This window comes from Microplitis mediator, chromosome 6 (genome assembly GCF_029852145.1).
Source record: "Microplitis mediator isolate UGA2020A chromosome 6, iyMicMedi2.1, whole genome shotgun sequence".
Classification (NCBI taxonomy): Eukaryota; Metazoa; Arthropoda; class Insecta; order Hymenoptera; family Braconidae; genus Microplitis; species Microplitis mediator.
The window spans coordinates 8,266,969-8,279,590 of NC_079974.1; the positions used below are offsets into that span (position 1 = coordinate 8,266,969).

Sequence of the window (12,622 nt, forward strand, 5' to 3'; positions counted from 1 at the left end):
AAAAATCAGATAAAATGAATATTCTCAGAGACTATTTTATCGATTGACTTATACTCGGGATATGTTTTGGGGGTTGATAGGAGCTCCTCGGAAAAAAATTGGGAGCTTGACCGGTCGACAACAACCTCGAAAAAAATGACTTTTTAGTTTTAATTTCGACTTTGTTAAGTGCTTTTAAAATTTTTAAAAAAGGTATGCCATATAGAAAAAAAAAAATAAAAACCACTTTTTAAGCAAATATTTACTTTATTTACATGTTTAAAGTGTGAATCATTATTTTTCTAGTTTGTATATGGGTCATTCCATGTCAAATCGACAAATTTTTTACCTGACCCCCTTTGATTTCGCTGAAAATTTTCTATCTTTTTCTACCCCCCGAAAGTTATTTTTCAGAATTTTTTCAAATTTTTTTTCCCGACTCAAAAAAAGTTATGAATTTTTGAAAAAAACCGCTCTTTTATTTTTAAATTGCCAGAACTTTTTCAAAAATTGACCGTTTGAGAACTTTTTTTTTTTCAAAATTTTCGTTTTTAAATGTAGTTTTCGAAAAAAAATATGAAAAAATTTTCAGAATCCCAGATATATGAAATATTTTAGTTTTTTTAAAAAAACCGTAATTTTCTCAAAGTCCGACCGTTTTTTTTTTTTTTTTTTTGCTCTAAAAATACTTCAACTAATTCTGCAATGATCCCCGTTAATTAAAAGATGTGACGACTATCGCTTCTAATTTTTTTTCTTAATTATAAAAAAATTTTTGTTGAATTTTTGCTGATTTTATATAACTTTGTTATGAAATTTTTTTCATTTCCTCGTGAAACCTCCAAAGTTGAAAAATAAAATTTTATTGGAGAATTTCAAGTGATTATCGTCCAAGAAATTGTTATTTTTTAAAAAAAAATAATTTTTTTTTCTCATTGACGTTATTTTTTTACTTTTATGGACTTTTTTTTTTGGTACTGAAATATGACAACTTCAAAAAACCATTGGAAGATTGTATGGTGCAAGTTAAAATGTTTTCTTCTTCAGAAAAATATTTAAATCACAGTACGATGAAGAAAAGAAGGGAATCATCCAGTAAAAAGAGATAATAAAAATGTTAAATTTTAGAATCAAGTATTATGTTAAATAAAAGATAATATAATTTGAACACATACAAAAAAATGTTATTAATTTATTTAGAGATGTTAAGAGACGGTGAATTTTTTTAAGAGTATGAAAAGTCCTTTTTTTTTACTTTTTTGAAAAAAATAACAATTTCTTGGACGATAATCACTTAAAATTCTCCAATAAAATTTTATTTTTCAACTTTTGAGGTTTCACGAGGAAATAAAAAAAATTTCATAACAAAGTTATATAAAATTAGCAAAAATTCAACAAAAATTTTTTTATAATCAAGAAAAAAAATTAGAAGTGATTGTCGTCACATTTTTTGATTAACGGGGATCATTGCAGAATTAGTTGAAGTATTTTTAGAGCAAAAAAAAAAAAAAAAAAAAACGGTCGGACTTTGAGAAAATTACGGTTTTTTTTTTAAAAACTAGAATATTTCATATATCTGGGATTCTGAAAATTTTTTCATATTTTTTTTCGAAAGCTACATTTAAAAATAAAAATTTTGAAAAAAAAAAGTTCCCAAACGGTCAATTTTTGGAAAAGTTCTGGCAATTTAAAAATAAAAGAGCGATTTTTTTCAAAAATTCATAACTTTTTTGAGTCGGGAAAAAAAATTTGAAAAAATTCTGGAAAATAACTTTCGAGGGGTAGAAAAAGATAGGAAATTTTCAGCGAAATCAAAGGGGGTCAGATAAAAAATTTGTCGATTTGACATGGAATGACCCATATGTTCTTGAATGTTATTTGCAAAAATAATCTCTGCATCAGCAGTTAAATTTTGTCATATCATAAAATATCAACTAAAATATTATAAACATTATACACATATAAAACAGGAAATAGATTTTAGTTTGTAAATTATAAATACATAACAACAAATGAAAGATATACTTGAGGAAAAAAATGTATAATCATATTTTATCAGTCTTCATCACTATCCTCCTTAATCACAGGTGAAATACTGTCTCTATCAAATAATTTGCTAAGTATTTCAGCAGGCCTTAAAATCTTTGTTAAATTTCTCCCGTGTGATAAATAGTAAACAACAGCAGCAACATGAGAGCAACATCCAATTGTTCTCAGACCATTTGCACAGTCACAACTATGCCTCAATATGCTTTTTGGACCAATAGCATTTTTTTTATACTCAATAAAACATCTATTAACTTTTCTATTAATGTGTCCGGATTGAACTTGAATTTTGAGTATATTTGACTGTTCGTTCACATATTGAATAGTGAGATTACCTGTTTCATCAAGCATTTCTGCTAAATAGGAAACAGCCTGTTTCAATTGATAGGAACCAGTGAAAAAAATACGCAGATCATTTTCTGTCATTTCTGGAAAGTCTTCAAGAGTTTCAGATGAAATTGTTTGAAACGGCAATTTTTTTCGCTGCCAGCCATTTTTTTGAACGTCGTCATCCGATGACTTCATCCGATGACTTCATCCAAAAACTCTGAGACGGAAGTAAGACGCTTACTATACATATTGAAACAGGCTGTTTCCTATTTAGCAGAAATGCTCGATGAACCAGGTAATCTCACTATTCAATATGTGAACGAACAGTCAAATATACTCAAAATTCAAGTTCAATCCAGACACATTAATAGAAAGGTTTATAGATGTTTTATTGAGTATAAAAAAAATGCTATTGGTCCAAAAAGCATATTGAGGCATAGTTGTGACTGTGCAAATGGTCTGAGAACAATTGGATGTTGCTCTCATGTTGCTGCTGTTGTTTACTATTCATCACACGGGAGATATTTAACAAATATTTTAAGGCCTGCTGAAATACTTAGCAAATTATTTGATAGAGACAGTATTTCACCTGTGATTGAAGAGGATAGTTATGAAGACTGATAAAATATGATTATACATTTTTTTCCTCAAGTATATCTTTCATTTGTTGTTATGTATTTATAATTTACAAACTAAAATCTATTTCCTGTTTTATATGTGTATAATGTTTATAATATTTTAGTTGATATTATATGATATGACAAAATTTAACTGCTGATGCAGAGATTATTTTTGCAAATAACATTCAAGAACATATACAAACTAGAAAAATAATGATTCACACTTTAAACATGTAAATAAAGTAAATGTTTGCTTAAAAAGTGGTTTTTATTTTTTTTTCTATATGGCATACCTTTTTTAAAAATTTTAAAAGCACTCAAGCCTATAGGAAATTAGATCAGGAATCAAAAAAAAATTATTTCATTATTGTACCAGAACCGTAACATCGTGAAAAGTCGAAATTAAAACTAAAAAGTCATTTTTTTCGAGGTTGTTGTCGACTGATCAAGCTTATAATTTTTTTCCGAGGAGCTACTATCGAACCCCAAAACATATCCCGAGTAAAAGTCAATCGATAAAATAGTCTCTGAGAATATTCATTTTATCTGATTTTCACATATTTGGCTTTTTCTCGAAGACCGATTGGTTTCAAAAGCTGAAACTCTCAGGATCTTGATATCTTATTAGTACCTAAAAATCCCCGCAGTATCAAGCCGATACCTTTCGGGGGCAAATTCACCATGCTTATACCCCTAGGGCCTTTGGGAAAAAAATTAAATATTTTTGCATATATTTTTTAGGCTGTTTGTGTTGTTATAGCTGTGTTAGTTTGAGAGAGTTCCAATGATTAGAGGACCACACCTGTGGATATATTTATATATTTATTGGCTTACTTATTTATTAATATTAAACATGATTTTTTTTTAGGATCATCTGTTTGACTTGATTGATGTTGATGCAGAGATAAAGCAAGCTAAACATACTCTGAAAAATGCAAATTCAGCTTTTCAAAAACACGCAACTAAATTCAATAATAATGAGGAGTCGGGAATGGAATCTCAAAATTTAATTGAGAGGTTAGAAAAAGTTCGAAAGCTGAAAAACATCGCTGACAACTCGGAATTCCAAACTGCTGATTTTATAAAAAAAAAAATTCCTGTATTCAAATGGTCTAAGTTTGCTGAGCTAGAAAATGAACTACCAGAATATATGGGTGACATGACTAAAGCAAGAATAATGGATGAAGTATCGACTTTTGGAATACCAGTGACAGCATCCAAAATTGATACTAATCAAAAACCTAATGAAAAGCGTCGGACTAAAAAACGATTTGTAACCAAACGTAAAAAATCTACAAATCATTAAGATTATCAACTGAATGTCATCGGCTGTAACAAAAATATCAATAAAAAAACTTTCCATAACTATTCAATTTTTCTTTTATATTGTAGTGACGTAGATATAAAGTAAGATTAATTCTATAAAACATAAAAATGGCTACAACAATTATAGTACTAAAGCAAGATATTACTGCTCTTGTAACCTAAAGTAATAGTGAGCGGGATTTTCTTTGATAGAAATAAATTTTTTTTTGCAAGAATACTGGGATACACGAAAAAAACGTATTGTGATTGAAATGATCTTATGGAATGCTGTGTGGATTTCGGGAAGGGAGCAATCTGTTTAGCTAATGTCATGATCAAATAGCTAAACGAGCATCGGGACAGTTAGAACATTGTGTTGAATTGATAACAATAATTTTTGTTCCATGCAACTCCTAAAACAATATCATCCAAGAGTGATGATTCTGTTTCTGTATCGAACAAACTTCTACCGACAATGGACAATAGATTTCATTATTAAAAAAAAATTTGAAAACCGATTTACCCTGTAGACCAGTTCTAAAACTTCCCGCTGTTTTTAAGCTTAAGGATCTCAAATTGCATGAAATCGAGGTTTGAACACTCTTTCGAATGCCGTAAGAATCATTTAGATAAGTTAATTCACAAAAAATATATGAAAGGTTTTCATTCACACACACACATATACAGACGGACATCATTCTGAAAATAGCCAAAACGGCATCCTAGGACCTTCAAACGTCAAATTTGATATAAACTCGATTTTTGAAAATCGGGATGAAAACAATAGCATACCGAATTTTTCGAAAATTGATAATTTCATAGCGGGAATTCAAAAAAAATTGCAAAACGGTTAATCCTGCGGACCAACCCCAAATACCTTCCAGTGTTTTCAAGCTTGATTCGCTCAAAAACGTTGTCGAATAACAATAAGCAACTTTATCGTCGACGGAGACGTCGTATCTCTCTACTCACGTGTCAATTTAAATAAAACAATAAATATTAGTAATTATACGAAAATAAATAAAAATAATAAACTGGTCACAAAAATTAAGGGATAAAAAAAAAATTCTAAATTTTGGGGTGATTTTCAACATGCTGTTACTCGATGAAAAATGGTCGTAGAAAAAAAAACAAATTGTAGCTTCAAGTTTCGAGTTTTCAGATCTAGACTTAAAATTTTTTTATCATGCACGGTGCCGGAGTAATCCTAAGAAAACCGACAACAAAAAAAATTTCAAAATTTTTGCTCGTCTTCCAACAAGTTCATGGGCTACAATAAATTTTTTTATATAATTTGATCTTATGATTCCCTTAGGAAACTTTATGCCCTTTAATTTGGTGGCCTAAATAAGTCTCTACGACAATTTGGCGCCGTGTTATCATCGATCTAAGCAAAAAAGTCCATTTTGGCTTTGATAATCAATATCTCCAGATGTTTCGGTCAATAACTCCGAATGTATTGGTCGTACAGAGAATGGAAGCGGGGTTTTGAAAATTGCAAAACATTCTCTATAAGGCCAAATTAGTGGCTTTTAATGGAAAAATTTTTATTGAAGCGATCATGTTTATTGAAAAACAGGTGGAAATTCGCGTATTTAAGGATATTCGGAAATCTTGGCATAACTTTGGATATAACAGATGAACAAAGGATACCGTTGTTTTTTTTCCTCGAAGTGTCCTGAAAAAACTCTGAAAACTTCAATGCGCTGCGGCTTTTCTGTCTTAGTGTCCCGAAGCTTTAAATTTATCGATTATGCCAAAAATCACCATAAATGGTAGTTTCTCGGATTTTGTTTATTTTTTCGATTTCAATAGTATATTACATACCTAGGCCAGTAAGATAAGAAAAGTCTCAGAGTACACGTAATTGTTGACCGAGGAAATTGAGATTATCGGTGAAAAAAACATTTCGAAATCGAAAAAATGAACATAAACCGAAAAACTACCATTTATGGTGATTTTTGGCAAAATCGATCAATTTAAAGCTTCGGGACACTAAGAAAGAAAAATCACAGGGCATTGAAATATTCAGGGTATTTCCAGGATACTTCAAGGTTGAAAAAAAAAACGATGGTATCCGTTGTTCATCCGTTATATCCAAAGTTATACCAAGATTTCCGAATATCCTTAAATATGCGAATTTTTACCTGTTTTTTAATAACCATTATCGTTTCAAAAAAAATTTTTCGATCAAAAGCCACTAATTTTGCTTCATACAGATTGTTTCGCAATTTTCAAAACCCTACTTCCATTCTCTGTACGAATAATACATCCGGAGTTATCGATTCTCAAAGCGTAAATGGACTTTTTTGCTTTGATCAATGATAACTCGGCGCCAAATCATCTAGAGACTTTTTGAGGCCAGCAAATTAAAGGGCATAAAATTTCCTAAAAGTGTCATAAGGTCAAATTATCCAAAAAAAATTATTGAAGCCCATAGACTTTTTGGAAGACGAGCAAAAATTTTGAAAATTTTTTTTTCGTTGGTTTTTTTAAGATTACTCCAGAACCATGTACGATAGAAAAATTTGAAGTCCAGATCTGAAAACTAGAAACTTGAGGCTACAATTTGCTTTTTTTTTCTACAACCATTTTTCACTGAGTTACAGCACGATGAAAATCACCTACAAATTTAGAATTTTTTTTCTATCCCTTAATTTTTGTGACCAGTGTAGATGTCCCAGGTTCAGTTCCTCAGGCTGGGTTAGTACACGCAGGTGCTAGTCTGTAATGGAACAAAAAAAATAAGAAAATAAGACAGAGAGAAATGCTGAGAATTTTACCCGAGTGAGGACGTTAGAGACAATGCGGGAATATAGCAAAATATAATATGCAAATAAACTTAGCAGGAAAAAGAAATAGCAAGCAATATATGTTGTGACGAGACGTTCATCATTATTGTGATTAATTATTACTTAACTATCCTCGTGGCCGTCCAGAGGAGGACTTCTTTATTACAGGTTATCTACGGACCCGGGCTCATCAAAAGAAATGTTTGTATGAATATTTCTCCAACGAGAGCCTCATGTGATGTGTTCACAGCCTTACTGGGACTTACATCGACTCGCCAATTCGTATCGTACTATTGGTATCTCTTACCATCAACTGATAAGTATATCTTTGATACCAGCTGAATCGCAGGAACGATACTGTGGAAGCCTATACGACATGCCTCCAAGGGTAGGCAAAGGTAATTAACTAAGCAGTCGATGACCTGCATTGACGTCAGATCATAGATGGTGCAACAATCATGTATCACCATGTGGAAAAGTGATTGACCCACGAAAGTAGCGGGTAGAGGAAAACTCCTTTTTCTCCGGGCCGTCATTACAGTGAATAGTCACGTTTTATTTATTGTAACCTACAAATCTAATTATTTTAGTCAAATTTTTACTGGTAAAGTACCGGTTATATTTATAGTCATTATTGCCGCTATTACGTTATCGTTTGAAAATATTATTTCAGTGAACTAAATGCCTGTGAAATTGGTATTTATTCAATTAAGTTATTCGTCGTTTCAAACATGTGTTGAGAGATTTATGTTACATGAAATTAATTCCTTATTTTCAATTTAGCATTATATAATTATTTCACATGGTAAACTGGATCATATGAGCCAGAGACAACACGATTAAGCCTTCAGTGAAGCTGTTTGTTCCTGCAAATATGGTTAGATTGAGTAAATACCAACGTTGAATCAAGTTGTTTGGTTTTCAGTCACCGTAAATCGTGGCTACCTCAGATAAAACACGTTATTGATAATCTAGTGGTAAAAACATAAGTAGCAATATCGACTCGAGTAAACTGTGGAGATTCATCTAAAGGAATAAATTTGTGAACGCGTACCTTGTTCCTTATCATCACCATGTGGAAAATACGTTGCACTATTTCAATAAATAGCAATATATCAAAAATTTAATTATGACATAAAACAAATCCAAGAAAATTAGATTGAACCAATCCTAAATCGCCAATGCCATCTCATAGAGTGGAGTCGAATCACCGCATATATATATATATATATATATATATATATATATATATATATATATATATATATATATATATATATATATATATATATTAGGGTGTTTCAATTAAAACTATTTATTTTATTTCTTCGCGGACACATGAAAATTTTGTTTTTCATGTTGAAAAAAAAATTCCCTTAAAATTTGAGCCCTTAATTTTGATTTTAAGTACTTCCTTTTTGGGTTTTTACGTTTTTTGCATATTTTTGAAAAAATCGAGTGAACAGCTGGTTTTCTTGAAAAACTTCCAAAGAAAAAGTTGTAGGAAATTTAATTTATGACAAAAAAAGTTTTCACGCTCATGTCATAAAAGTGCTTTGTTTCAGAGATATGAGCGATTTAATAAATAAAAGTAAAAAAAATATAGGTTTCAATGAAATTTATGTATCTAAAACTTGATATAATGTCTTAATGTTAATTTTTTTATTCACATCTAACACAATAAACATTAGAAAATTTGACATTCAACTCAATTGTTGTATGTAACGTTTTTTGATCATCATAAAAAGAAAATTATATTTAAATTAAAGACTTTATGTATTCAAATATTAAACATGTAACTTAAATCAATTATTATTTAGTTATTAATCGGATTAATATTATACTTGTAGAGCAATTTTACTTTTATCGGATTTTTAGTTCACTTTTGCTACAGTTAGGATAATTTTTTCTGTGATTATAAACAACTTGCAGAATATTTTTTCTCTCCTCTTCATCTCGCGTTAAACAATCATTATACTTCTCCGCCAAAGCTACACCTCTTTCAGCAACATCATTCACCACTTTCAAAGATGAAAAAGTTTTTAAGCATTCATTGTAGTCCTCATCGGATTCCCAACTATCGGGGTCATTATAAATAAACTCGTACGGTAGTTCGAATGCTTCGAAAAGAAAAATTGACTTTTTGCTAGCAAAATCACAAATTTCTTTTGTTTCCAATGTATCAAATAACTTCTGCGTTATTTGAGGACGTTTACCTTTTATATTAAACGATTTATTGGCTTTAGTGGAGTTTACAATTTTTAATTTTTGTTCTCGTGTCACATTAGAGTCAAACAGAGCCAAGCACACCAGTTCTTCGTGGAGATACCAAAGATGTAAGCTTAACTTTTCCAGTGCAGCTGCCGCAATTTTAGGTTGCACTTTTTGATATTTAAGCAAACTTTTAAACAGTTCGAGATCATTGTTAGAAGCTTTAATCGCACAGGGTGCTTCAAACCAAGCTTCAATGTAAAAGAACGTAAGAAAACAACAAATCTCACGCAGGGAAGAAATTTCTGACGGTCTCATTTGGAATTCACTTCTAAACATGTACATTTTGAAGCTGTAAAGAGCTTTGGAAAGCCACCTGGCATGGTGCATTGCACCAGGAGCTCGAAATTTCACTTCACTCCTTGGCACAGCACCCAGAAAGATTTTGCAAAGCATCAATAGTTCCTTGTAATCATCTCTTGAGTGGTTTAACTAATGGAGAAATTAAATAAAATTTATTATGGGTCTACCAAATTAAAGTTACTTTTTACAAATTTAAAGTTCTATTATAATAAAAAAATATAATGAAATCCTATTATCACTAAAATTCAAACAACAGTTGATTATATCTTCAAATCAATTTTGATTTACTAATATAACAATGTAATTAATTTATATCTGAGTTTCATTATATTTTGAATAGAGCGGCAATGTTAGATTTATTTCTATATAATTTACTCCTTGACAATTTACCTTAAGCTGGTCATCAAGAAAAATAACTTTTTCGTCTTTTATTTCAAGCAAAGTTATTTTTATGTTTTCATCTTCTACACCAATTTTAAACTTTGACTTGTCAATTTGTTCCCACGCAGTTTGAAATCGTTTGAAGATTGGCACATTGGGACTATTTGTTGCAGGCCAAGCAGTTTCTACAACTTTCCTCAACATTATTTCATGTGTATGGTGACGACAAGCAAAGTATAATACCTCTCTTCCTAATTTTTCCGTTAATAGTGTGCAAGTACCGTTCATACAGCCTAGAAATTATAATTCATGAAGATTAATTGAATATCATATTGATAAAATTGAACTAGTAAATCTTGAATCGAGTAGAAATAGAGATTTTCAAGTTACCGGTATTAACACTGGGGGTGTCAGAACACAGAGCTTTAATCTTGTCCTGCACATTCCATTGAAGGAGAACTTCATGGATCATTTCAGCATGTTCAACACCGGTTGATTCATAAAGTATTGGCGCATCCAGCAACATTTCAGTATTAATACCAGTGACTAAAATTGGAAGTTTCTCTACTTTAGATGTCGAAGAATTTGTCGAAAGTAATTTTCCATCCCAGTGCAGAGTTAGACATTTTGGAAAATTTGATTTTTCCTTTATCGATTCAGCGATAATGTTTCGAAATTTTTTGCGATGATTATGTATTGTACTATGACTTACGCAGTAGTCATCTACATCTAAGCCAAGACTGTCTAAAGTAGCACAAATGATAAACATTGCTTGTCTATCGGTAATTTGTGTTCTATCCAACGCTGCAACTAATTCCGGAGTGATGAAGCTGATTTTTCTGATTTTTGCTTTGGGTAATTCATCTTCAAAGTCCGAATGGACTCTTTTATTATCACTTATATCTGAAGACTGTTTGCTTTGAGAAGATAATGAAAATTGGCTCAACTTTCGACTCAAATCTGAAAACATCATAAAAAAATTATAGATTTTTATTTATCAGTAAAATTATCGATGAATAACTCAGAGAATTAAAACAAGATTCAGTTACTCACTCTTTGTATTGCAATCATTTTCATTATCGTCTTCTGTGTTTTCTTCGTGTTGTTCTGGAGGCTCCTGGTTGACATTTGATATTTCGTTAGTGACTAGAGTCGAGCATCTGTAACCACCTCTTTCACGACTTTTTAATAAAAATGATTTTATGTCACTTGGCAAATTTTCTACTTCAGATGATTGTGAAATATCGAACAATTTATCTAATTTAGTTTTAAAACCCTTTATTTTTTCGATATGTATTGGTGTTTTTTTTCCTCGTGAATTTTTCTTCAAATTTTGGTAGAGTTGATAGAAACTTTCCAATTTTTTTATGTTGTATTGGCAGCGACTAGTAGGAATTGAAAATTTATACCAAACGTTATTTAATTCACAAATAGTATTGGTCGAGCTCTGTCTGATTGTCAAATTTAATATTGTGTGCTTGTAAATAAAAAGATTAATGACATCCCGATATGTAGGTAATTTGTTGTCTCTTAATTCACTGATTGGAACACCAATCAAATAATTAAATATTTTTTTACTCATTTTTATAAAATGATGTTCAACAACCAAATTGCACTGTTAGAATTTTTTACAAAACAACAAACAACTGAAATCACAAGACTTTTTGTAGGTTAGAACTTTACATTTTACGCAATGAAATATATTAATCAATTGAATTATAAACAGAAACACTGAAACAATATAAGGATAAGTTAACGAAAATTAATGATGATTTACGAAAAAGTTTCGCATGTATTTGTTAAAGGTTCTATTTAATATCTTATAAGATATAGACAAACGTAATAACAACGTTTGGTAAATGAAGAACAATGCAAACTGATAATTAGCGCCAATTCAACTCTACTGGTATTTACGGTAATTAAAAAGCTTCTTCAAGGTCAACCAGAACGGTAAATAAAACAATCAAAGTAACTAACCAGAGGACGTGATAGGTAAAAAAGTAAAAAATTTTTAGAGTAAGATGAAAGACATCGATTGTTGATTTTTTTTATGATATTTGTGTTAGATTTAAATAAAAAATTGATATTGAGTCATCATATCAAGTTTTAGATACATAAATTTTATTAAAACCTATATTTTTTTTTACTTTTATTTAATAAATCGCTCATATCATTGAAACAAAGCACTTTTAAGACATGAGCGTGAGAACCTTTTTTGTCAAAAATTGAATTTCCTACAACTTTTCTTTCGGACGTTTTTCGAGAAAACCAGCTGTTCACTCGATTTTTTCAAAAATATGCAAAAAACGTAAAAATCCAAAAAGGAAGTACTTAAAATCAAAATTAAGGGCTCAAATTTTAAGGGAATTTTTTTTTCAACATGAAAAACAAAATTTTCATGTGTCCGCGAAGAAATAAAATAAATAGTTTTAATTGAAACACCCTAATATATATATATATATATATATATATATATATATATATATATATATATATATATATATATATATACACTAATGGAAAAAATTAAAGGATCAAAAAAAAATTCTAAATTTTTAGGCGATTTTCAACAGGCTCTAACTTTGAGAGAAATGG

The 12,622-nt window shown here is 30.2% G+C and overlaps 2 protein-coding genes across 3 annotated transcripts in view; one reads left to right on the forward strand and one right to left on the reverse strand.

The window, feature by feature from the left end:
- The window catches only part of LOC130669489 (uncharacterized), a 36,589-nt gene extending 32,248 nt beyond the window's left edge, over window positions 1-4,341 (forward strand). For both annotated transcript variants that reach the window (XM_057472429.1, XM_057472430.1), the window contains one exon: window positions 3,844-4,341. In XM_057472429.1, the coding sequence (XP_057328412.1) occupies window positions 3,844-4,281 (438 nt within the window). In that variant the 3' untranslated portion in view covers window positions 4,282-4,341. The remainder of the gene's footprint in view (window positions 1-3,843) is intronic.
- Window positions 4,342-8,771: 4,430 nt separating this feature from the next.
- LOC130669614 (uncharacterized) lies at window positions 8,772-11,724 on the reverse strand. Its single transcript, XM_057472601.1, has 4 exons — window positions 11,081-11,724; window positions 10,418-10,987; window positions 10,037-10,320; window positions 8,772-9,775 (listed from the first exon to the last, which is right to left on the reverse strand). The coding sequence occupies exons 1-4, from the start codon at window positions 11,607-11,609 to the stop codon at window positions 8,936-8,938; spliced, it is 2,223 nt and encodes a 740-aa protein (XP_057328584.1). The 5' UTR covers window positions 11,610-11,724; the 3' UTR covers window positions 8,772-8,935.
- Window positions 11,725-12,622: the final 898 nt, after the last annotated feature.

Excerpts from the sequence above, each read along its gene's own strand:
- LOC130669614 (XM_057472601.1), bottom strand. The coding sequence starts at position 11,609 with ATGAGTAAAAAAATATTTAATTATTTGATTGGTGTTCCAATCAGTGAA. Across the intron at positions 10,988-11,080 it reads AAATGATTGCAATACAAAGA|ATTTGAGTCGAAAGTTGAGC; the intron begins GTGAGTAACTGA and ends TGATGTTTTCAG. Across the intron at positions 9,776-10,036 it reads TTCTTGATGACCAGCTTAAG|TTAAACCACTCAAGAGATGA; the intron begins GTAAATTGTCAA and ends TTTCTCCATTAG.